At 40.0% G+C, this 27,293-nt stretch overlaps 1 protein-coding gene across 4 annotated transcripts; it reads left to right on the forward strand.

The window, feature by feature from the left end:
- Positions 1–25,832, forward strand: mapk6 (mitogen-activated protein kinase 6). 4 transcript variants are annotated; one of them, XM_038813216.1, is made up of 6 exons: positions 1–213; positions 9,376–10,582; positions 20,488–20,632; positions 21,527–21,691; positions 22,117–22,318; positions 23,314–25,832. In XM_038813216.1, exons 2-6 carry the CDS (start codon positions 10,028–10,030, stop codon positions 24,446–24,448), a joined length of 2,202 nt encoding a protein of 733 aa, XP_038669144.1. In that variant the 5' UTR covers positions 1–213; positions 9,376–10,027; the 3' UTR covers positions 24,449–25,832. The 4 variants fall into 4 exon arrangements, with proteins under 4 accessions (XP_038669144.1, XP_038669143.1, XP_038669146.1 ...); XM_038813215.1 differs by lacking the exon at positions 1–213 and adding an exon at positions 1,646–1,781; XM_038813218.1 differs by lacking the exon at positions 1–213 and adding an exon at positions 2,308–2,482.
- Positions 25,833–27,293: the final 1,461 nt, after the last annotated feature.

A 27,293-nucleotide genomic window follows, 5' to 3' on the forward strand; every position in this document is an offset into this window, starting at 1 on the left:
GCAATTTAAATCCGCCTGACACGCAGCCACTCACTGTGGCCTTGACTCGGAGTAAATGGAAGGCAGAAACAGTACCTGAATTTAAAAAAATAATAATTAGTGACCGCTCGCTTCTCCAGAACCTGGAGTCTATCCGCCTGGCTGTGAGATAAACTTTCATACAGAGAGGGCAGTCCTTGAATTAACCGCTGCCAAACTCCAACCAAAAAAATGGTAAGCTGCTTCACAACAAACTTGCCACTTTTTTTAGTGATTAATGCATGATTGAGAATCACGTCGATGCCCCGCTCTGTTTTGGATAACATTGATTGCTGTTGGCGAATTGGCGAAGCTGTCCCTAAGTGTAATAGCTACATGTAGCTCCCCTTTTGTCCGTGTCAATTGTTACTGTTTTAGAACGCTATTGACTTCTTTGATGTACAATCGGCGTCTCGGCCGTTGGGAGCGACAATATTGTTCAAGAGTTTCATTTTGTAACTCCCCTGTTGACTTCAGTTATAAGGTGGAAAGGATAGAATGGTTTCTCCCGCATTAAATTTAGATTCCTCTGACCTATTCCATCGCCGGCCCCCCCAAACCCAGTTACAACGTCGTATATATTATTAGAACTTTCCTCTTTTAGTTATGTCCGAGCGCAGGTGTTGTCCTGACACTTAGACAAAACATTAAACATGCTCCTGATGTGAAATAGAGGAGTGCAAACAGCATGTTTCATATAGCACGGGCTTTCCCATTTAACCCAAATAAATGATTACAATATAATTGCATTAGGTCCTGCAACGCGGAACACATTACCTTACTGTCCTGCGTCCTGGCTGCCTAAGAAAATGAAACAAAATAAGAAACGTTTGGAGGCAGTCGTTTATCTCAGGCATGTACACAGGTGCGATTGAAGGTCGTGTTTTTTCCTTCAGATCCGCTACTGTGGATATTGTTCCTGTGGTACCAATGGTAAAAGCACATGGCACAACCTGGCACTGCCAACATTGCGCACGGCGTGTCAGATTACTGTGCAACTTCAAAAAAACAATACCCATTTAATTCATTGTTTGGTCACTTCATTGTATCTCCAGTTACTATGGCAATCCATGTTATTTCATCAATTTTTTTGTTGTTGTGTTGTTATGAATTAGGCGCCGGGTCCATCATAAAGTTGCATCTAATTGGATTTGCAGCCGAACCTTGTGGATTAAGGAGAGAGGAAAGCAGAGAGCGCTAGTCAGGCCAAATTCTAATTGAGACAGCACCCACAAGGAGGCGAGGGCTAGCTGGATGCAGATGTAAGAAGCGAATGTCCAACTCTGGCAGTACTTTAAAAAAACTTAAAATCGCGGTGGAAACTGAAGACCTTGGTCTGCAATTTGAACCCCTTCAGCAGGGGTTTTTTAATTTTCCGTTAGATGCTGCCAAAAGGGGGGGGGGGATATCTAACTGGGGGAAGTATGCACAGATCATAATTTACGTACTTGATGCACGTTTTTTTGTTGCATGCCCATTATTTTTGGTTGTTGAAGTGGGGAGTGGGGAGAGGGGGGGGGGGGAACATGTGCCAGTGCTGGGAGGGTCAGACTGGGCATTGCTGCTGCTGGCAGGAGGCAGCAGCGTAGCTTTGAATTTCCCGCCGGGCCGCGCGGGGGCTGTCGGGTAGCGGGGAGGCCGCGCGCGCTGGATGGTGGGTCTCGGTTGCTGCGCCTTCTCCGGTGGCGTCAAGCGGCAGCGGCGAGGGGGAACCGAGCGGCGGCACTGCACTCGAAGCTTTCCTTATGCTTTTGGGACGCCGAGTGAGTAGTTCGCGGGATGATTTGGCGGGGTGGAGATTTGATTTTAAGTGTGTGTGTGTGTGTGTGAGAGAGAGAGAGAGAGGGGAAAGTCTCTCGCTCCAAGTCTTCTTTGTCTTGAAGGGAGCGCAGCCCCGGCTCTTTGAGGCCGAAGCCAGAGAGAGACCTTGTCTCGGACAAGCGGCTCCATCCCCATCCCTCCCCTCCTGGACGGACGCGGCTGTTAAATAAATCTACCGTCCGAACCGGCGCAACGAACAAAAGAGGAAAATAAAGGTTTTTTTTTAATTTTGAAGAAGAGAGTAAGAGCCGCGGAGTTGACGATTGACAGCCGCGCGGCCCAATCAGCGACGGAGCCGGCTGCGATGGGCGGGGACTCTGCGCCAATCAGCGAGTGGGAGGGGGCGGGACTTTTCGGGCCGCCATCAAGTTTGGTCGGCCCCCCCTCCGGCGCGGCTTCCATCAAGTGTTGGTGGACCGGCGTGGCTGCTTTCTGAATGATTGGGGGTTGACAACGCGCCGGTCGTTTTTCAAGAAAACTCGCACCACGCGTTGTTGCGGGAACCCAGTTGAGTCCGCTGAGTTTTGCAGTGGCACAAGAGCCGGATTAAAGTGAAGCTGTCGACAGCTCTCCCCCCACACCCGCCTCGTTGTCCCCGGCCAGAGGCTTGTGGATCACAGTCTCATTGTTCCAACAACACGCGGTGAGGCTCCAACAAGCTGCTTCACTGTGGTCTTCCAAACCCCCACTACCCTCCTTCCCCATTGGACTTGCTTGGGATTTAAACAATCCCTTTAACTTTAAGAAAGAGTGCAGCAATTGCATTTTAATACAGAATAATCAATTAATTTAATACAGACAATGAATATTTTTGAACACTTTTTTTTCTTCCCCCACTTTTTTCTCTCCCCCCCCCCCCCCAATCTCCTACCAAAGGACACCTCTATGTTTCCCCGCTTTGCGCGAGAATTGTTGCAATGGAGCAGCACTGACCATATCAATCTTTCTCAACCTTTTTCTTCCATTTGTGGAAAGGTGAGATTGGATTTCCATACCCCCCCCCCCCCCCCCCCAATGCCATTAACGCCTCCAGGCAGTGAGTAATATTTCCAAGGCAATGAAACGTCAACGACTCGGCTTGCTCATAGGAGACGACGTGGCTCATTTTCATGTGACTCAGGCGGTGGTTTTTTTTCTCTTTAACAAAAGTTGCGGGTGATTTTCCTGTGACGCTAATGACGGGGTTGAATGACCGACTCGGATGGGTGTTCCGCGGCTGTGCTTTGCTGATCTGAACCGCATTCATTTTTTTTTAAAGTCCACCCGATTTCTTTCGAGCCCTCGCCTCAAAGGTGACCCGAAGTAGCGACCCACAATGGTCCTCGTTAATGTTCGGGGAAACAATGGACTCATTTTAAATTGTCCTTGGGTACAATTGGCGGAATTATAATTGAGTTTAGATTACCTGTGTGTGTGTTAGCTTCTCTCCATTGAAATGAGATCAGATGCTGGATTAGTCGATCACGTGATGAGTTTCCCTGCTGGGGATTTTTATTTCTGCTGGAGGGTAATTCTTTACTGAAAATTACTTTTCCGACTGTGGGCATTACCAAACGGGCTTTCCCTTTTTGAGTGAACTAATTTCGATTCGTTCCTATCAATTTTCATATTAAATGCCAGTGTCCGACAGCGTGGTCAGTACACCATATTCAGGTATTAAATATTGGACGGAACAGTTTTGAAATTTGATAGTCTGTTTTAAATACGATAGTTTTAAGATGTCGTGATTTTTATCACTCGACGCAATTTCGTACAATATTTGCAAGTGGTGGACGAGTATCTACGTGTGGCTAACGTATCGCTGTGTTTCTGCAACTAGTGCGCATGTTTGATCTTTAGTTCTGACGGTGATGGGTTGGAGGATTGCATGAAAAATGTACGAGGAGGCAGCAGTGTGAGACAATTTTGTATTATAGCCTTTAATCAAATGTTGAACGAAGTGTTAGGATTTTGTTTTCATTGGGAAGGTTGTAATGGGAGGCAGAGGAAAGCAATTAGTGGCTTAACGGTCCTGCTTCGCCATGTCCTAGGGTGCAAGTTCTACTGTGACGTTAGTACACCTAATGCTACATGTTCGGGTTTCCTCCAGGTGCTCTGGTTTCACCCCATAATCCAAAACTGTGCAGGTTGGGTGGATTGGGCAGGCTAAATTGCTCCTTAGTGACCAACGGTTAGCTAGTGTTATGGGGATAGGGTGGAGGAGTAGGTTTAGAGTAGGGTTGGACTCGATGGGCTGAATGGCCTCCTTCTTCACTGTGTAGGTCTTCTATAATTTTTCTGGTATCCGAATGCCAGATGATAGGAAATTCCACTTTATAATTATATTATGAATCGGGTTTGTTACTCTGCCTTAAATGTGACTGGGTGAGTGCTTCAGCTGATATTGGTTTTAAATTATGGAAATATTTGAAGCAGCTGAGCTTTTCATTCCAGTAAATTGTGTTTTAACTTTGCCACATGAACCAATCTAATAAAACTACAGCAGGAAGTACAAATGGTTAAATCTAAGCTGCCTTGTAGCTCTTGCACAGGATCGGTCACTTTGAACTGCTCGAAATCAAAAAAAATTTGTGGTGAGGGGGAAGAGGAGGGAAAAATGAAAATGTGATACACAGTTAACCCCAAAATTCAATCCAAATGGTGTGCATTTATATAAAGTTATGTTAAATTGAATATTTGCTGCAGTTAAGTTCTGAACGATCTATGTGGGAGGTATGAATAGAATACATAATAATGGAGGTTAATTTAAAATATACACAGGACATGTCAAGTCATTAATGAGTGATCTTCAGAAATTATTCCGTCTACTGTATCAAATTAAGTAAATAGCTCAATGTAGAAGGGGACCTCCTGTGAGTTATTAGGAACCTGTAAGAAATAAATTTAAATCAATTTATTAGTGTGAGGATATTATACTAAGTCACTATTATGAAGTCCCAGAGGATGCTTTTGTTCTGGTTGTATGGTGGGAGGCACTTTCAGCACGATCCAGGATTTTTGCATACTGGAAATTTCCCTGTCCATTCTCCAAAAACGTGTGCTAAATTTTAAAACTCCAAACCATGATTATAGTAATTGAAGATCAAAATTCTGGAAATGCTGCAAATCTGAAATAAAAACAATGCGAGGAAAAACTCGGCCATTGAAAGGACGACTTGAGGAATGTTAGCTGTTTCGTCCTCCACAGATGCTGCCTGACTTGAATATTTCCAGCATTTTCCGTGATCATAATCTGGTTTAGTGCTGTCTTCAAATAATAATGCTGCCCAAATGTAATTGAAGTATAGCAAAAATGTAGTTTTTAGTTGTAGTTTTAACTGTTAAGACGTTGCCATTAAGTTCTGTTGCTGGTGTCCACTCCCTGCCCTGCCCGTCACTTGCAGAGTCAGTTTATAGTAGGAAGCTGTTATGTGTGAAAATTCTGATTCGACTGAGTATTAAGTAGCTCTGGTGCAACTTTCAAACTATTGTGGGTTAATTGGGGAGTGTGTATTGGAAGCACCGGCTCCACTTTCTGACTAAAGTAGGGTGCTCTTTCCGAGAACTGGTGCAGACTCAATGGGCCGTATGGCCTCCTTCAGCACTGTAAATTCTCTGATACCTGATTTTTCTTCACTTTGACCCTTTCTACACAGCCTTGATTTGGACATGTAATTAGAACATGTGGGAGATCTCATGTAAAACCATTTTCTGTTTTGTTTTTACTCATTTTGGGTTAAGTATTGAGCATTGTAAACACTATGGATTTACTCAAATCTAATCTTCTTTGTCATAAATTTCCATGCTATAGTTCAGTGGGTGGGTGCAGAACTTCCATGGAACATTCACTGCTACTTAATGGGCAGCATCCTTTAGTCGCCCTATTCTCCCTTCTGCGGGAAACAAATGGTTACTACCTCTCCAATAGTATGGTAGAGATTAGGAGTTCCAAATGTGAAAATCTAAATCTTCCCACTTGAGTATTCCATTAACCTTGGTGCACATCTGTTTTTCAAATTACATTTTTAATAGAAGAGGTAATTATTTTTAAACCTAGAAGATGTGTTCCGCATTGTTCCTTATTGTTTTGATCAATGCAAAATATGAAAAGTAATTAATGGGAGAGAATAATATTTGATAAACATGGAGGCCCATCACTGATGTTTACTGCATGAAAGAAAGTATCTGGTGGGAAACTTATGAATTAATGATTACTTTCCAGATACTCCCACCTAGCATATTATTCAGCACAAAACTATTACATTTTTGTTGAGTTGAGATATGCAGTTAGTGAACAAAACCATCCAAATGTGTCACTTTTTTTCTTTATTCATGAGATATGAGCAACAACGACAAGGCTAACATTTATGACACATTTCTATTTGCCCTGGAAGGTGATGGTTAGCCACCTTCTTGAACCACTGCGGTCCATGTTGTGTAGGGGCTGGTTTAGCTCACTCAGCCAAATCGCTGGCTTTTAAAGCAGGCCAGCAGCACGGTTCAATTCCCGTACCAGCCTCCCCGGACAGGCGCCGGAATGTGGCGACTAGGGGCTTTTCATAGTAACTTCATTGAAGCCTACTCGTGACAATAAACGGTTTTCATGTAAAGTGCTACTTGAGAGAGTGTTCCATGAATTTTGACCAAGCGACGATGAAGGAATGGAGATCGTAGTTCCAAGTAAAATGGTGTGGTTTAGAGGGGAAATTGAAGGATGTTCTGTTTCCCTGCATCTTGCTGCTCTTGGTCTTCTAATGGAATAGGCTGTAGGCTTGTTGAAGGAGATTTTGTGAGTTGCTGCACTGCATCTTCTAGAAGGTATGCTTGGTATGGTGGACAGGCTTTGGGAATTCAAGAGGTGACTTGGTCACCTCAGAATTATCAGCCTCTGACCTGCTGTTGTAGCCACAGTATTATTGATATGGCTGGTCCAGCTCAATTTGTGTCCAATAGTGAGTCCCCAGGATGTTGACTTCATATAACCTGAACAGTTGTATTCAAGGAACCGAGCAAACCCAGGAAGTCAAACAACAAGAGTTGCAAAGCCATTTTATCCTTATTAATCGCTGAACGGTTAAAACATTTTGCATAGTGGTTCGCACAATTGCTTCACAGCTCCAGGGTCCCAGGTTCGCTTCCCGGCTTGGGTGACTGCCTGTGCGGAGCCTGCACATTCTCCCCGTGTGTGCATGGGTTTCCTCCGGGTGCTCCGGTTTCTCCCCTCAGTCCAAAGATGTACAGGTTAGGTGGATTGGCCATGCTAAATTGCTCTTAGTATCCAAAATTGCCCTCAGTGTTGGGTGGGGTTACTGTGTTATGGGGATAGGGTGGAGGTGTGGGGTTGGGTAGGGTGCTCTTTCCAAGAGCTGGTGCTGACTCGATGGGCAAATGGCCTCCTTCTGCACTGTAAATTCTATGAAATTCCAGTGTGTTCTAATTATGTTAGGCAGATTCTTCAGTTTTTTTTGGCATTGAAGAAGTGGGTGTGACATTGACCACATTTTGTTCTAACTTTTGGGGTTGTAAACGTGGACTCTTGGCCCATATGTCTGTGGCTTCCTATATCTGTGTAATAAAATGAACCATAAATTGTCTTGAGTCTTCGTGTATTACATCAGTATTGCATTATGCAATTCAAGTATATTCACAAGTTATTTTATTAAACCTCTGAAACCAGATTAAATACGTACAAGATGGTCATTGGTGTGTAGCAGTTCATTAAACTGATATGATGGACACATTAATGGGTAGGAATGGGAATACGTGTTCCAAATCTAAATTTTGCTATAAAAATGAAATGCAAATGTTGGACGTGTTTACTTATCCCTTTCTAAGAACCATCTGTTCTGTCATGTATTAAATCCAGATGGAGAGATTTGGGCAAATTGAGTGCTTACCATGCTTAATATTTAACCCACAGGAGCTGAAAGATTTATTTTGTGCTCAATTTAGTTTATTCCGTTCAGATCATATGCCTGATATCGGGGATGTGAGGGGAAGCTTGACCTGACTAACATTGTCATAACTGCAAAATGACTTGCATTATTTTGGCCAATTGTGTGGATGGTGTGCAAAAGCACTCTTGAATTTAGGCATTGTAGCAGTCATTGTATTCTGTCCAAAGAGCTAAGCTATGTGATGTTCAGCTTGGAAATTAATACTTTTTTTAAATAAAATTTTAGAGTACCCAATTCATTTTTCCAATTAAGTGACAATTTAGCATGGCCAGCCCACCGACCCTGCACTTCTTTGGGTTGTGAGGGCGAAACCCACGCAAACACTAGGAGAATGTGCAAACTCCACACGGGCAGTGGCCCAGAGTTGGGATCAAACCTGGGACCTTGGCGCCGTTAGGCAACAGTGCTAACCCCTGTGCTGCCCCATTGAAATCAATACTTGTAGATTCTAATTCAAATAACATTTTTAAGATGTTCTTTTATTCTTATACAGTGATGCATGGGATTGTGTCTGGATCTTCAGGACAATTTTCTTGAAACTCACAAACAGCAATTTAATATCAAACTTTACTGAAATAGCACCACTTTTATTTTAACTTCACCACATAAATAATTTTCTTCAGATTTCCTGTTGTCTCCAAACTGCCAGTGGCGAACGTACAGATCGAGTGGTGTAAACATCTAAACGCATATAGCATAATATTATCTTTAGTTACGGGGTAGGCATTCTGGAGAAATGGTGCCAATTTACTTGCTTTTTGTGATGTAACAATTAATTTTTTAAACTTTAAAATTCCCATTTAAATATTTTCTGTCCACAAAGATTAAAACCCTTCGTGACATGTTGTCCAGAGATAGGCCTGTCAACTATTTTACAAATTTAAATTCTGAAATTGGAAGAATTTTCTACTGTTACTAATGTTTCGTTGCAACCTCGTGTGACTGGGTGAATTGTTCTGTTCAATTCAATTTCTGCTGCAAGCTTCTGTATAATAAATAGATTGATGGTGAAAGTAAATTGAACACGTGAGTTAGTTATAGGGAAATGTTAAGTTGAATATACTGGTGTGCAAACTGCATAGTCTGTTACAAATTTGAACTGAATAGCTTAAGTTCCAAAATCAAATCAGGTCATCAAGTAACTGCCATCTGATCAGTTCCAAATGCACTGGAACTTTAATTCTTGTTTTCAGTTGCATTCTCCTTTCATCCTCCTTGTTTATTGAATCTCCTCCCTAATTTCAAAGTTTGTAATGCAATACTCTGATCTTTAAATAGAATAGGCTGCATAGTACAACAATGCTGACACTCCAGACGATTCCTGTCCGTTTAGACCACTGTTTGGGTTGTAAAGCCAGAAAAGCAGACAAGAAAATATTTAGCAGATTAGCACCTATAAACTTTGCAGTCTTTGCAACACATCAATATCCTGTGTCTAAAGAATTGTAAGATTATAAGACTATTAGCTCATTTGTTTTATTCCTCCCTCTTTTTAAAGTGGAACATTAAAACAGATTTTGCACTTATAATTACAATTGTTTGATATAAATTCTGTGAATCCATTACTTAACATTTCTTCTTTTTTCTTTTTGTTTTATAGGTTGTCCAAGTATAAAATGGATGATAGCTTTGATTGTGACTGCGGTGAGCTCGAGCCACCTGATCATTAACGGGAATCATCTTTTAGAGATAGAAAGCTGCCACAAGTTCACTGCTTGTCCAGGCTATAGTTAAAAGGAAAGAAAAAGTGCTCATCAGCACTGTAGAATGATGCTGCTCAGGACCAGTCTTACACTGAATGTATCTGCACTATGAGGAGGATGTCAATAGAGGTTTATAACACATATATGTATTGTCACACACCCTGTTAAATGTTAGCCTGTTTACAACAGTAGTTTGGATGCATCTGTCTATCAAAGTTCATTCCGTTGCAATCAAACTTTAGTTTAAATTTTAATGTCTGCAGGGATGCCCTTTTTTGAATTAGAAGCTTAACATTTACTGACCTAGGTCAGACCTGAATTTCTATTCTTCAAAGCTGTTCATTCTTGACAGGAAGGATTGAACTGGGGACAGAGCTGACCTAGTTTAGCTAGGATAGATGGCGCATACATTTCAAAGAGAAAATATCTTGAAGTTAAGAAAAGGTTAATGTTGGCTCGCTCTTTGTTGTGGAAACTGATTTTTCAATAGCTTAGTTTTGACATAGGATTGGCCATCTGATAGAAGAGGAAAGCTTGAGAGTTATCAACATGGCAGAAAAGTTTGGAAGTTTAATGAACATCCATGGTTTTGATTTGGGTGCTCGGTATATGGACTTGAAGCCACTCGGGTATGGTGGAAATGGCCTGGTTTTCTCTGCTGTGGACAATGACTGTGATAAGCGAGTGGCTGTCAAGAAAATTATCCTGAGTGACCCACAGAGTGTCAAACATGCCTTGCGAGAGATAAAAATCATCCGACGACTTGACAATGATAACATAGTGAAGGTGTTTGAGATTTTGGGTCCAAGTGGGATACCGATGTCTGATGATGTGGGTGCCATCACAGAACTGAATGCAGTATACATTGTTCAAGAGTACATGGAGACCGATCTAGCGAAGCTGTTGGAACAGGGTCCATTCTCAGAAGAGCATGCAAGGCTCTTCATGTACCAGCTGCTTCGTGGGCTAAAATACATCCATTCAGCTAATGTTCTGCACAGGGATCTCAAACCGGCTAATCTCTTCATTAACACTGAGGATCTGGTGCTGAAAATAGGGGATTTTGGTCTGGCACGCATCATGGATCCCCATTACTCTCACAAAGTAAGTTTTAATTTCTTACCCATGTTACCCATGAACAAATACGGTAGTCGTGTTGTTAGTGCTGGCTGTCATTGTTCAGATCTTTTGCAATAACTTTTAGCAAGAGCACAATATAGCATAAGAGGATTTACTAGTGTGTCATTTGTCCACGAGGAACATTTATGCGAGCATCTTGTAATGAAAAATTTTCATGTGGTTTAAAGACCAATTGAGTAAACTAAATTGCTTAGCTGTACAACAATGGTATTTAATCATAGTAATTTTTGCAACCTTTTCAATAAAAAAAATAGCAAAACTAGTTTTAAAACAGTGATCTCCAGAATGGAGGAATAGAAAAGTAGCATTCCAGAAGTATAGGAATGTTATATTGGTTCTGTTGGCGGTACGGTATTGTAAATTTTAGTCAGCAGCTTGTCTTCATGGGTGTGTGTAATCTATATCACAGCTTTAATGTAATGCAGTGCTTATGGTTTAGCATGGACTGGTATGCACTTTTAACAAGGAAAGGGCAATGCTAAAAAACCATTTTCATTTCTAATGCCCTGTGTCTGTAGTGCACTCGGCCATTATATCAACTAGCTATAGAAAGATCTGCCTCGTGCTGAATATCAGACGAGTGCGTTCCTTTTACTGCTGTTGCTTGTGCAATTTTCATATTGGAAGCAGATAGATAAAAAGGCTGGATTTTATTACATTTGTTTGCTAGCATATAAATTTACCATAATTGTGCCCCCACATTATCGTTTTCATTGGCCTAGAAGAACAAGACGCTTCCTTTCTTACCCACGACACCCACTTCCTGTCGATCCCAAAGTTTAGGTCAATTCAGAAGATTATGTTTCTGCTTTTCAAACAAGCCATTATTATTGCCTGTGTGAGGGCAGCACGGTGGCCTAGTGGTTAGCACAGCTGCCTCACGGCGCTGAGGTCCCAGGTTCGATCCCGGCTCTGGGTCACTGTCCGTGTGGAGTTTGCACATTCTCCCCGTGTCTGTGTGGGTTTCACCCCCACAACCCAAAAATGTGTAGAGTAGGTGGATTGGTCACACTAAATTGCCCCTTAATTGGAAAAAATAATTGGGTAATCTAAATTTATAAAAAAAAAAATAAAAAAATTATTGCCTGTGTGTAAAACTATGTTTAATGGAAATTTGTAACAGTATTTTAATTAGGACTTCAAACTTGCAGGTTATTCTAAATGTTAGAAATAAATGGTCTGCTCTTCCATCAATTGCCTATTCTAAAATGTGTTCATGCCGTATTGAAATTTTGACTGAAGTAAAATAAATTGACTGCAGTCTTCACGCTTAAATCAATGCAATTGGTTCTGCACTATAATTTATTCCTTAAATACTTAAAATTTCTAAACTATTATATTTAATTGTGCACAAGGAGGGACTTAGAGTAGATATGAAGAAATGTTTCCCTTTAATAGAGAGGCCAATAATGTGGGTACAGATTTACAGTAAGGGGCAGGAGATTTGAGGGGTTGTGAGGTAAAACGTTTTCACCCACAGAGTCGTGGAAATCTGGAACTCGCTGCCTGAAAGGGTGGTGGATGCGGGAACCCTCAACATTTAAGAAAATTTAGATGGGTACTTGAATTGCAAAAACATGGGAAAATGGGATTAGAACAGATAGTTGCTTGATGGCTGGCGCAGGCACATTGGGCTGATGAGCCTCTTTCTGTAAAACTCGGACTAACAATTGACCACAACTCTCAGGAGGTTGCTGGAGCCAATCAGGTTAAGTAGATTTGAGGATACTCTTTCTAAACCCAAGTTCAGAGCTTCCATGGTCAAGGAATTAGAGAATCCTGACATCCTTACTGTACTATTCAATTGTTCACATCAGAACTACAGATGATAAGCTTTGACACTGCTGACTTTATTCCAGAGTGTAGCTCATTGGTTACATTCTGGCAGAGTTTTATAATGACAGCATGTGATGGGGTAGTGTGCAATAATACTGAGGTGGAGTGACCTTGCTGGTATCCCATTTTGTAGTCCCTTTGGAAATTGAGGCACTAAAATGTTGACATCTGTCACAAGGTTAGCATCTGTTCCATGTGTGCTGATTAAATGGCAGGAAGCTTCTGTTCATGCATTACATTTTTATCAGGGAACAGCATATCCCACAGCGAATACTGCCTAAGAAATGTAAACCAGCCTGATAGCAATAAAATGTTTTCAGTTATAGTGGACAGAGTTCAGGGAAATTAAAGAAAGAAACAACACCTCCTACCTGTGCCTGCTCTTTGGTACCAGAGTCCCTCTTCATGGCACTTTCTTTTCCCCTTTCAAGTTTTTAACTAATTATCTTCTGAGAATTAAACCTGCTGAGTTTAGAAGAATAATAGATTACTTGATTGAAGCATACAAGATATTTGAGGGGTCTTGACATGGTAGATGTGAAATGGATGTTTCCTCTTGTGGGAGAATCTAGAATTAGGTGTCATTATTTAAAAATAAGGGGTCGCCCATTTAAGACCGATTTGAGTGTTTTCTGAGGGCAGTGAGTCTTTTGAACATTCTTCCTCACGAGGCCGTGGAAGCAAAATCTCAGAATCTTTTGAAAAATAGAACAAGGTAGATTCTTGATGAGCAACGGGTGAAAGGCTATCAGAAGTAGGTTGGAATGTGGAGTTGAGGTTAAAATCAGCTCAGCCAGAATCTGACTGAATGGTAGAGCAAGGTCAAGTGTCCTACTCCTAATTTGTTTGTTCAATCTGTGTGTTTATTCCTGTGTATGTTTTGTGTGTTATCATTTATCCTGCCACCGTTAAAGACTACCCCCCGTGTCCCTGTTCCTACATTCCATATAAAATTGTACCATTTCATAATTGCCTCAATTTCTGTTTTAAATTCTATCTGCTATGCATCTTGACAGTCTTCTGCTGAGGTCTGGTATTGCCCTTCCCAATAGTTATTACATTTCCAAGTTTGTACTCTGCAAATTTTGAATTATGCCCTGTACATTCAATGCATCAATATTTATAATATATTTCAAAAAGAGAAATGGGTCCCAATAACGAATCTTGAAACTGGGTATACCTGTATACCTCTCCCACCTGGAAACACATCTTGTTCATCAATATTTGCTTTCTGTGCTATAGCCAATTTTGTATCCAAGCTCTTACTGACCTTATAATCCTATGGGCCTTATTGCTACTTTTTTTTTTGAAAGTCTATATACACAACATTAACCACACTACCCTCTGTTACTTCATCAAGGAATTCAATCTACTCAGTCAAACATGATCTTCCATCAATAAATGCATGCCAACCTTCATTTGTTAAGCTACACTTTTCCAAATAGTTTATTTTGTTCAGTGTTTTTTGTCTAACTGCCACATTTAACCCTCTTTTTGAAATAGCTGTTACATCTGCAATCCTCCAGTTCTCTGGTACCAGCCCATTATCCAAAGAGGATTGTGACTAGGACCGTGACAATTTCCATCTTTACTTCCCTCAATAACCTACCATGGTTCAGATCTGGACCAGATAACCATTAACTTTGTGTTACCAGCATTATATTCCATATACTTCACCCAATGTCAATGTATTTACATTGTGTATCTATTGTGTTTCCTATTGTATTGTTTTTCATGTATGGAGCGACCTGCCTGGACTATACGCAGAACAACACTTTCACCGTACCTCTGTACACGTGACAAATCTAAATCTTGAAGAACATCCTCTTTATTGGATTCGTTGCTGCTTCCTTTACTGTTGCAAATCTTAAATTATTACATAGGGTTTTGATGTTGGCTGAGCATTGGCTTTTGTGTTGCTTTGACCTTCTATCCCAAACGAATAGAATATGTTCAGAATAGGCAGCTGGGCTGAATAGCGCAGACATATAATGCATGTTGTGCTGTGAGTGTGATGCTTATAGGATAAAAATAAACTTCAATGCTGTTGGGTATTTTTTGTCCAAAACCGGTCTCTCGGTTTTCTGGGCCATGTGCGAGGAGACAATTACAGTACTGAGAAGGATGTCTGGCAGAGAGAATACAAAAATCATATTTGAGCTTAGTCCAAATGCTGAGCCAAATGCTGGATTAACGTTATGTAACATCTGCTGGAAGGTCTGTGTTTAGTTTTATTTCAGTGCCTGATGTAGCGTTCATGGAGTGGGGTATTGCTGTTCAGTGCTCTAGCCTCATTTTGAGTGAATGTGGAAAGATTACTGAATGTAACAATCTCAGCACAGAGTAAACAGTTACAGGTACCGTGTCTTAAAATTGGCAACCTTGGGTCTGACTCCATGCCAGATTATGGATCTTGCTGGTTTCGAGGTCCGGTGGTTCAGGCTGAGTTCGGTGGGGTCAAGGGTTGCTGAGCGCAGGAAAAGACAGGTGCGCAAAGCCAATAACTAGGTGGCATGCTACTGTGCCAATGCAGCAGGGTGCAGAAAATATTATTCCCACTGCTCATTATGTGAATATGATGACTTTTTTAATTTGAGGAAAGGAAAATGCTTGGTGTTGTCAGATGCTGATAACTGAAATAGTGCAGCAGAGACTGATTTCATAAACATTTGGCTTCACTGGTACATAAAGCTGCAGTGATCTGGATCATGCCCTTGGTACTTAATCATTTGGGATTTAATTTTAGATTGTGCTGTGCAGCCTAGATTTGAGTTGCAGACATTATAATTTTTTTAATCCACTTTCTTCCTCTGCAAGTGAGGGTCTAAAATATGTTTTGCCTTTCACACAGTGTGAAATTAAAGCAATTTTACCCACTGCAGATGTTTTTCAATGGAGAAAATGCCTGTTCCTAAATTAGGAGCTCTCAACTTTTCAATTTTTGTATAAAATGTTCAGTTTCCCAGAAATGTGACCAGTTTGTGGTATCACTTCTATGTTGTTCAAAAAAATCCTACATTTGAAGATCAAATTTCAGTCTTGCTCAGTTTAGTTGAATAAATAATCTCCAATCTAGTTCAAATTTTATGGTTTGCATTGTTATTTAAAACTAAGAGATTTGTCTTTTAACTGAGCATTCTCTTTACAGACTGTTAGAAGATGAGCTTTATCTTACATTTTTGATGTGTAGTGACCGTTTTCTTAGATTTGAGCAGTAAGGAGGATGTACCAATGACAGCTGAGTAATACTCATCTCTAGTATTTACTCGTCTTCATTCAATTTTAAACTCACCAGGTTTTAATTAAGCTTGAGTGTCTCCCTTTGTTTGCCATAGGTCACATACAGAAAGGTGAATGTTTAGAAACATTAATCTAAAAGTAAAGGGTGTATTCACTTTTCACTTGCAGATGATTCCTCCCGCCAAAGGAAGCACTTGAGTTCAGGTGTCCAGAAAGTTAATACTTGGGTATCAGTGGCCTCTTGAATTTTTAAAACCTTTTTAAGGTTACCACCAAGTTGGACAAAGGACTCGAGCTCTTGTGGTTTGTTCCTTTCAAATTGTTCATACTTATAATAGAAAATAGTAACACAAATTGCTGGGAGTACATCACAGATCAGACAGCATCTGTAGATAAAAGTAAGTTTTGGGTGTGAACCCTTCATTAGAATAACACAACACAAATGTCATGAGCTGGCTGATGTGTATGTTTAACACTTTCTATCTTTCCTGTTTTAATGCTACCTAGAGTTGGTATTGTTGAGACCTAGTAAAGCAAGCCCTAACTAAATCCTTAAGTTTACTGGCCCACTGCCAGTTTACAAAATTAAATATGCACTCCTGCTTAAACCCCTCAAACACTGAAAACTGCTTTGAACTAGAAAAAACATTTAAAAATGGAATGTAAACATTGCAGTAACACTAGTATCACACGGCAAAATCAGCATTTACTTTACCCATTGGACCTCTTCGATTTACAGTTGCACATCTGTTTTTTAAAATTTTGATTTAAAATAAATAACTATTTGCAGCGCTGACTAGATGAGGGTGATATTTGAGGAGAGATCACATCTTCCGCTTGTGATTCAATGTAAATTTGAGATTTTCTTTTGATCTATACAAATACAAGCCTATTCCCACAAATGTCTGGAGCCCAGGAACTGTTAGTTTCTCTCTAGCTTTGCACAGGGAGCTGTTGAAATTCTGCTCTATTCATTTTGTATTTTTGGTCTTATGAAATCACCTTGACGGGATGGTTTCAAACCCTCCGTCATTTATTTTTCAATCAAAAGATGGGAGACTTATCCATAATTATGATAATATAACTTGTAGTAAGCACAGATTGTCAGGTCTTCAAAGTTTTCAAGTTTGCAGCTCTGACAGTGTATCAATATCAGGGGAGCAAAGAATAGAAGTAGAATTTTCTGTTCCAAATACCTTTCATCAGGTAATTTGAGTGCCACAAATAATGGGGGATATTTGTTCAAACTTCTCTTTAATGATGGTCTTTGCAAACCTGCCCCAGTAGTCAGATAGGCTAGGTTTATATTTACTTGTATTAGTCTGAATTTATGTGAAGGCGAAAGAAGATGGAAAAATTGTTTCTATCCCCATTTAGTCTAACACTAGAAATGCATGTAGCCAGTTTTCTTATTTTGTGGATTGGAAGCTTTGTCGGGCAATTCCACTGTTGGTCCCATTAATATTCTCTCTGCATCTGTCTTCTTTGTGCTGTTGAATGTATTCGTACAGTAGAATTAATAGCTTCTATTTATGTTAATGAAAGCAGATCTCTACATTTTGGGTCTATATAATCTTCAGTTAAATTTGTTGATTTGTTAATTCTAGTTTTTCAACTCTTGTCATTGTACAAAACATACTTTTATTGCTAATGTTCTTTTTTGCAGTGTAAGGTTTTATATTCGTGAAATTTGTTTTAGGTTTTTACCTGTGTAACAAAGTCATTTTTTGGGTGCAAAGCTATCCATCACTTCTGGACCTTGACTAGTTTAAAATTTTGGGCTCTGGTATTAATTTGGCAGATGCACTGCTTCAATACTCGTTTAAACACTTGTGTAACCAAAAGAGTATCATTTTTTTTTAAATAAAAATTTTGTGTACCCAATTCATTTTTTTCCAATTATGGGGCAATTTAGTGTGTTCAATCAACCTACCCTGCACATCTTTGGGTTGTGGGGCGAAACCCACGCAAACACGGGGAGAATGTGCAAACTCCACACGGACAGTGACCCAGAGCCAGGATCGAACCTGGGACCTCGGCGCCGTGAGGCAACAGGGCTAACCCACTGAGCCACCGTGCTGCCACCAAAAGAGTATCATTGAAGTATTCCCAGTCACTAATTTGCTATAAAATCGGCATTTTGTTGCGGTGTTATCCGTAATGCTAATTAGTTCCTAACTTTTTTTTCTTCTTTGGCCAATTTGTTGCACTGAGGTTCTGCTTCCTAATGCCTCCCATGAGTGACCATTGCTGGTCTGAGCCTTGGCAGCAAGTGAACCGATCACTACTGAGTCTAATGATCCTTACTTGCTAGCAGTCAGTTTGAGATGCTGGATTACCAATCTGGGATGGGACCCCTGGTGTTTTCATTTACCTTCTACGTAATCCAGGCATCAGAACCCCTCTCTGTAAAACTAGCATTCTGACTGCTGAGATCAACTAACAGTGCAGATTTGGAGACGTAGCTCCACCTTCCTGGATAACCTCATTGAGCCACTGGTTGAGTGTACTCTTGATTTTAATCAAATATTTTATTGGCTTCATTGAGAAATCTGTTTTCTTTAATTGCCAGTTTTCAATTACTCATTTTGTTCCTGAAGGTGCCAGTAACGTTTTGGCACGCATGATAAATTCAAAACGTTAGGCATTTCCTGACATATTATTGCATGCTTGATGCCATTCAATTAGGTTTAGTATTTAATATGCTGTGAGTATTTAAATGTGCACCTGAATGTAAGGTTTTCATTTCAATGTTGCTAATGCACAGATTTTCCATGTGGCTAATGTGTTTCCTAAACATTCCACATACAAGGGTCCCTTTGTTTTCTCCAGACCTCTCCCTCCCTCTCCTGAAGGCAGCAATTTGTGCCAGGATATGGTTCCACAAGCAGTGGCCCTCCAGTAGTTCTGAAATGGCCATTCTTCATGTGTGAACCGGGATGGTGAGTGCTCATTCTGCTATTCACAACCAAGCCCTGCCTTTCTCATTCAACGTTCACTTGAAGCAGCAATTGCTGATTTGACATACTGAGCGTTTTCAGAAATTTCTGGTTTTATTTGGGTTCCAGCATATGCAGTTTTTTATGTTCATTATTTATACCATTCTCTGTATGGCTTTGAGCAATAGCTGTGTCTGTACTACGAACAAAGATATTCAGCTACATTTGAGCCAAAATCAGAACCCCCTGAATTTGTGTTAATGCAGTCTGGAGGCATAGTTTACAGTTAAATGGCAGCCAGTGGAGCATTGGTTTTAGTACTGAGCACTACTGTGCGAGAGGTTTGATTTGATTCTCCAATGCAGTCCGATTCTCATCTGCTGTAACAAATAGAAAATTTGCAATAATCTTGGGCTTTGGCTGTGTCGTACCTGCATCACCTTGTGCTTGATTGAGAGACTGTGATTGAAGTCAGGAAGCAGGAGCCCTCCGTGCAGATGTCTAAGCTGTTTGGGAGGGAAATACAGGGAAGCAGGGTCTGAGTATGCACTGCATCCTACAATTACATGTAAGTCATGGTAGAGTAGATGTGAGTGTTTGGGATACAGTAGTGAATCAATCCGCCTTCTTGATAGTTCCATATTTGTGTTTTAAGCCTAATTTATCATGGATTACTAATTCCATGCAATTACATCATTGAATTAGATACAGGGCCATTGGTCTCCAACATTCCCTCAACTGTCTTCCCCACACCCCAGTAACCCCTTCCACAAAGTTGTTAGGTTGGCTTTTTATTTCTAATAACTTCCTTCTATCTTGGGTATAGTTCTTCAGTCTGCAGGATAATTGGTGATAACCTGTTCGAAGAGTGGCTGTAAAGTTAATGTTTGCACTTGCCTTAAAACTGACCATAGCAGGAGGAATAGTATTGCCCTTCTCAGTAGGCTAGTCGTCTTCTGAACGGAAACTATTGCATTCAGAACTATTAACGTGGGGATTGCTGAATGGCCAAATTTTCCTGGATTCTTTAGGTCTTGACTAGGAACAAAATACAGATTAGTGGAAATGTGCAAATGAGACGAATTTGAAGAGAACGTTCTGAAAGATGTATGGAATCCACATATTGTACGAATAGTAGATAACCTACGTCAGTTGTCAACAGACTAATGTTGCATGGCGAACTACAACAGGGTAGAACAATAATTATACCGCATTTGTGTTTTTTTTTGCAACTTTTACTGGCCTACTTTTAAGTTGCGTATTTTGAAAATTGAATCATGAAAAATTATCTATAGTATTGGAATGGTGTCCAGCATTAACTTTCTGGTCACTAGCATGAACTTAACAAATATTCGCACACAACGTAGTAAGTGAATCTAGCTAGAAAACTAGCAAAAAATTTAATTTTTATAATTTATGATGGAACATTATATATAATATTTGTATGATTGAACAGCACTGTTTACCCATGTTAGTGTTCCTCACCACTGAATGTTGTATTCACAACTCTGGGTAAACATGGGATGCTTTCTGGCAATTGGCACTTTTAAAATATTTGTTTGATAGACCAATAAGAAATGGCCAAATTAGTCCATGGTGCAGTTTCTGATCAGGTTCAATATTCTGTTGTAAAATATAAGCAGTTTCCAAAGCTGCCAAAATTTAAATTCCAGATTGCTGCATGGAATGCCTTAACTGATAGATTTCACAGAATTGGATAATACGGAAGATCTGTAAACCAGCTAAGTGTATTTAAGTGGCGTGTGCATGGATTAATATCCTATTTTTGCATATAAGTGACTTAACATACAATGATCCTTTTGGAGGGGAAAAATGTATAACTTATTTTTCTAGGGCTATCTGTCAGAAGGACTGGTTACAAAATGGTACAGATCTCCACGTCTTCTCCTCTCTCCCAACAACTACACCAAAGCTATTGACATGTGGGCTGCTGGCTGCATCTTCGCTGAAATGCTGACGGGCAAAACACTTTTTGCAGGTCAGTTCTGCTAGAACAAAATGAGTTAGTAGGAGTGTGTTACCTAAATGGTAATTGAGCCTGGATTAAACTTTTTTTTAAACTAGCCATTACTTTGTTCAAAAAATATATATGTATGTGTTTCAGTGGAATTCATCCTGAATGCTTATGTTAGCATTTTGAGCATTTGTTGTACTGAGTTCAACGTAACACTTCATTCTCAGAGCCCCTTGGGGAGAGGAGAGGTAGTCAAGCACAGTGGTTAGCACTGTTGCTTCACAGCGCCAGGGTCTCTGGTCCAATTCCCACTTGGGTCACTGTCTGTGTGAAGACGGCACGTTCTCCCTGTGTCTGCGTGGATTTTCTCCGGGTGCTGTGGTTTCGTCCCACTGGTCCCGAAAGACGTACTTGTTAGATGAATTGGGCATTCTGAATTCTCCCTAAGTGTACCCGAACAGGCGTCGGAGTGTGGCGACTCGGGAATTTTCACAGTAACTTCATTGCAGTGTTAATGTAAACCTACTTGTGACGCTAATAAAGATTATTATTATTATTATTATTATTATAAGGACAGCACAGTCTCTGAATAAGGGACAAACCATTTAGGGTGGAGATGAGGAGGGATGTCTTCACTCAAAGGGTGGTGAATCTTTGAATTCTCTACCCCAGAGGGCTGAGGAAGTTCAGTCATGTGTATATTCAAGACTAAGATCGATAGATTTCTGGATATTAATGATATCAAGGGGTATGGGGATCGTGTCGGGAAAATGGCATTGATGTACATGATTACTGATCTCAATCGTGGAGCAGACTTGAGGGGCTGAATGGCCTACTCCTACGTTCCCAAGTGAAATTAATGTAATGGTTTACATGTTATCCCTTCAGATGTTCAATTTCTTTCAAAATTTTGTCTAGGTGCTCATGAGCTGGAACAAATGCAGTTGATTCTTAATTCCATCCCTGTAATCCATGAAGAGGACCTTCAGGAGTTATTGGGTGTGATCCCAGTTTATATACAAAATGACATGACCGAACCACATAACCCATTACCACAGCTATTGCCTGGTATCTGTGCTGAAGGTACTTGCTTTATGTAATTTCTTGTCTTGAATTTGTATTCTCTTGGAGCAAATTCAAATTTATTTTGGGTGTTTATTAGTTTGATCTGTACTGGTGTAATTTAACTTTCAAGTTTCCAAAATTACACTTTTTAAATGACCTGGAAAAATTGCACTATCACACCCCCCCAGTGGTTTCCTAATTTTGACAGCATTACTAGACAGAAACAGAATGGAGGAGAACCCTGAAGGTTAAATCCAGGCCCCTGCGTTGTAACATCGATTTAGGGTGAGATTGGTGCAGTTTGCAACTTTTTTGTTAGGAATTACTGACCTTGCAAATAACTGTTCAGACAGGAGAATACAATAAATTACTTGCACAGTTCAAGATTATGTGAAAGGAAATGTTGAGGTTTCTATAAAATGTATTTTTCTTTTGGAACTTAGCATTGGATTTTCTGGAACAAATTTTGACCTTCAATCCAATGGACCGGCTGACAGCAGCTGAAGCCTTGGCACATCCATACATGAGTATTTATTCCTTCCCTTTGGATGAACCAACATCTACCCACCCCTTTCACATTGAGGATGAAGTTGATGATATTTTGCTAATGGATGAGAGTCACAGCCATATTTACAACTGGGACAGGTAATACAGTTACTAATTCCCTTCTAAAATGTTGTTTATTTTCTGTTTGGTAAAATATTGTTGCTCAGATTTTGCTGAAGAAATCATTAAATAATTAGAGCAAAGGGGATTTACTTTTGGGCATAACCCCAAAGTGGGTAGCTTACCATCTTGAGCTTTATTTTAGAGGATTGTTCAGTTTCATATTACATTGTTTCACGTTGTACAACATTACAAAGTATTTGCCCCTCCTTTTAGGATTAAGAACATAATATAGGAGCAGGAGATGGCCATTCGGATTAAGAACATAATATAGGAGCAGGAGATGGCCATTCGGCCTCTCGGCCTATTCTGCTGTTCAATAAGATAATTTCTGATCCGATTATACGCATAACAGTACTTTCCTGCACATAACTCTGGACTCACTGTGACTCACTGTCTAACTCAGCCTGGAATATATTCCATGATATGACTCCACTGCTTGCTGGGGAAGAGAGTTCCAAAGACCAACGATATGTCTGCATGCTGCCTTTACCACCGGGATCGTATATCTTTGAAATTAAGTTTGTTTTTGCCATGTCTAATGTGGATTTGTGCACAATAGATTTGCACTGTGTCTTTAAGATGTTATAAAGATCCTCCATCTACTTCATTGTGATAAGCTCCCACATGGAATGAAATGTGTTCTTCAAAATTGATTAAGTGTTCAATCTCGGGACAGCTAGTTCTGGCCCAAGGATTGAGACTTCCTAATTTTAACAGGTATCCACGAAAGCACACTTTGTCCCTTTGGTTCAGGGATAGTTAGATGCAAAGATGAAGTTATCTCACTTGTGGGGTTTTTTTCATGAGTGGTTTAGCAGATAGAATATCATATGTACCAGTGAATTGCTTGCTGTATATCAAAATGGTCTGTAGAGTTTTGACAAGGTGATGTTTCAATTTTGGAATCCGTCAAGATGTGGGAATTATGCCTGACGTCCAGATTTTCTCATTACTTAAATTGTTTGTTTCAGATACCATGAAAGCGAATTGTCAGACCATGACTGGCCTTTGCACAGTAACTTTGAGGCAGATGATGTTCAACGTGATCCACGAGCAATGTCTGACATGACTGAAGAAGATGAGGTACAAGTGGACCCTCGCAAGTATTTAGATGGAGAACGTGAAAAGTATTTGGAGGATCCTGCATTTGACTTGAACTTTTCCACTGAACATTCTTGGCCACATTCAGATCACCACGAAAACAAGTACTGTGATCTGGAATGTGGCCACACCTGTAACTATAAAGTGGGGTCACCATCTTTCTTGGATAACTTGGTGTGGAGGGAGAGTGAAGTGAACCATTACTATGAGCCCAAATTAATTATAGACATATCTAACTGGAAAGAGCAAAGCAGAGAGAAGCCAGATAAAAAAGGCAAATCAAAGTGCGAGAAGAATGGACTGGTGAAAGCACAGTTAGCTCTGGTAGAGGCAACCCACCAGATTGTTGAGAAGGACAAAGAGAAGATTCGGGGATTTGATTTTGATTCTTTCATGGCAAGCACCATCAAGCTTAGTTTGCAGCCAGAGTCTTCTGATATAGACAAGCTGAATGACTTGAACAGTTCAGTGTCCCAGTTGGACCTGAAAAGTTCAATGTTGAATTGCAAGTCTGTCAGTCAGGAGAAAGAGGAGAAGGGGATGGCCAACTTGGCTCAACTGGAGTATCGAAGTCAGAATCCCTGGGAATGCCAGTTTGCGATTGATGGAAGTGGTGGTGGGGATGAAAGTTTTCTAATTCACTTAGATGATGAAGCTTGTTGGGACAACGGAAAAGATGAGCAGCTAGAAAAAAGTACATTCACTAGTTACTTAGACAAGTTATTCAACAAAAAAGATGATGTAGAAATAGCAGAATCTGAGCCGGCGAGTGACAGGAAACTGGGGGAAAGGATTAGTGAAGGAAATGTGAAAGAGGTGAGCAGGAATGGGGAAATCCCATTCGGCAAGCAGTTGGAGTCCATCAGTATTCCCCAATTTGACAATCCTGTCAGTTCACCACTGAAATCTAGAGCGATTCAGACCACTTTAGCACCTGCTGCTGCAAAACTGTCTCCTCCGATTCCTCCTAAGACCTATAGTAGCATCTTGAAACATTTGAACTGAATAGAACACTCAGCAGACATTTGTTTTGTATACTTTACTATGTGCATTTGTCTTGTTTTCTTAAGTCTGGAATCTTATTTTTGTAATTTCAACATGTGCTCTTTTGGTTGAATGGTTTACCATTTTTACAAGTCAAATTATTTTTGACATTGCATTTTAATTTTTGTAAACTACGTCATTTGCACACAGTTTAAAATAATGTACATTGCAAAAAAAAACATGACTAATGCAGAAAATTGTGACTATGAAACGGCGGTGAGAAAATGCACTAAGCCAAGTGGACATATTTTATTGGTGAAATGGGAAAAAAAAACACCAAGCACAGTCTACTTGCTTTACAAATGGAACGGTTTCCATTTGGGCAAAAAGACAATTGAAATATACTTGCATGAAATTTTTTTAAAAATTAATTTGAAAGCAAATTAAAAGTGTTTAAGTCCAAGCAGTAAAGTGCATTTGTTTTTCCCCAGCAATATATTAGACATTTTCTGATAGCTTAAATGTTTCTTAAACATGTGATGCCAGCAAAACCAGCAAATGAATGCAGAACATGGTACGCATGTGTTATCTACCTCAAGGTAACGGCAATGAGTGGCTGACCTTGAGCCACCTACAGTGCTTCACAGCATGCACGTGAACTTAGCCAGCATCACTGTACTAGCAGTTGTTCCCCGTTCGAAAAGCTGTCAGTACTTATAACTTTCTGGTATGCATTTTCCATAGTAAAGTGTTCAGATACATTATTTATTTTAGCAGATGTAAGATTTTTTCTGTATTTATTTTAATTTTATAGTTTCATTGTGACTTTGAAATGAATTTGGGGCATTTTGAAGCTAACTTTGTGTTTAGCACTATAGTTAATTGTGTAAAATGAAAACCACCTCGTCCTAATGCTTTCCCCAATTTCCTGCCTTTAGAATTGGCTTGTTTTGAAAAGAGCATTCACTATATATATAGGAATTGGTACATTTTAGTGATGCTTGACTTCCCACTAAATACACCGTAAGAATTTATTTCAAAGCTGATCTTGGAAATACTCCAGGAAGTCTTAAATTCTGTGTTTAATTTGTTAAAATGTAAGATTCAAATTTTCTGCATGGAAATAACTGAATTACAAACATTACTGTAAAAGATAAAATTATAGACAACAGTAAGATGAATGTTGAATTTTCATCTATTTTTATTGTACATTTTTATTACATTTGTAATTTCTCAAGTCAGCATGATTTCCATAGGTTCAGAATATAGCATGTAGAATTATTTCTGGAAATTTATTTGCATTTACCAATTTAGATACTAAGTTTCTGTATTATTGGTTCTCGCCCTCTTTCCCCCCCTCAACCCCAAATCCAAAAAGGAACAAATAAACATAACCCAAACTTAATGCTTGTGACTCGCTGTGTTACCTGAAATGTAATGGGATTTCTGCCCAGAAATTCTGAATCTAAAGAATTCCTTTCAATTGGGCATTTGTTGTAAATGGAACAAATGGCTCCACTAGTGCATGACATTAGCAGTTGAGAACAACTATTAGAACATTCTTGTTGGCTCAGAAGATTCCTATGCTGTGACCCCCATGAAAATAAGGCTGAACATTTGTGACTCAGCCTACTTCTAAAAATCTTATTGCGCAACTAGCAAAAGTAAAATGGAGCATTTGACCTGAGATTTGATAGCCAGCTATTTGAATCCATGTGCATTTGTTCTGCACAGTATTTGACCAAGGATATACTTGTAAAATAATATTTGACTGTATTTAATACACAATTATGTTAGTGCAATGGACTGTGCCTTGTAATGACTTTTTTCTCATTTGATATTTTCGCCAAATCCCTCGTGATAAAGACATTCTTTGTGTACTTCCTATTTGCCTCCCCATCCCACCCACTCCATTTTAACTGCACCACTTAATACTTAGCATTTTTATCACTCATAGATGCTTTAACTTGGCTCGGTCCTTGTATCATCAAATTCCAAAACTGACTCACTACAATTTATTTCCTTTTACAAGTGGATGTACTTGTAGCCTAGGCTATTGTTCTGTGATATAAATCATCAGCCTGACAGAACTTTGTTTCCAAGAATAACGTGCTTTGCATGATATAAATGAGCTTTATTGAAAACAGATCTCAATTCCTCTGATGTTGGCGGGCAGTTTTCTAAAGGGTTTTCCATACTGATTATAAAGCACAGATGCATGACTAGGTGAGATGCAGCAGGATCGAAAGATTAGATTTACTGATGTCGACATGGCCCTGGAGGAGGGTCTTTTCATCAGAGGAAAGAGCCTCAAAAAGCACATCTTCGGATGACTTAAGAGAAGTGACCAGGGCTCAAACTGCCAGTTCAAGGATCTCATGCACTGCCTCCGGATGCAGGAAGAAATTCGATTACCTTATGAGGTCCAAATATTCTATACCAGGCATTGACCACTTGCAGTCAATGTAATAATAATAATCTTGATTGTCACAAGTAGGCTTACATTAACACTGCAGTGAAGTTACTGTGAAAAGCCCCTAATCACCACATTCCAGCGCCTGTTCGGGTACACGGAGAATTCAGAATGTCCAAATTACTTAACAACACATCTTTCGGGACTTGTGGGAGGAAACCGGAGCACCCGGAGGAAACCCACGCGGACACAGGAAGAACATGCAGACTCCGTACAGACAGTGACCCAAGCCGGGAATCAAACCTGGAACCCTGGTGTTGTGCAGCCACAGTGCTAACCACTGCTATCGTGCTGCCCAGTTCCATCGCTCTTTAAAGTCAATGTTCCCTCGCTCTTTAAAGTCAATTTGCATGCCCTTTATACCCTAGACTTCCCCTTGATGTGTTCCTTCAG

The sequence above is a fragment of the Scyliorhinus canicula genome, chromosome 12 (genome assembly GCF_902713615.1).
Source record: "Scyliorhinus canicula chromosome 12, sScyCan1.1, whole genome shotgun sequence".
NCBI classification, from domain to species: Eukaryota; Metazoa; Chordata; class Chondrichthyes; order Carcharhiniformes; family Scyliorhinidae; genus Scyliorhinus; species Scyliorhinus canicula.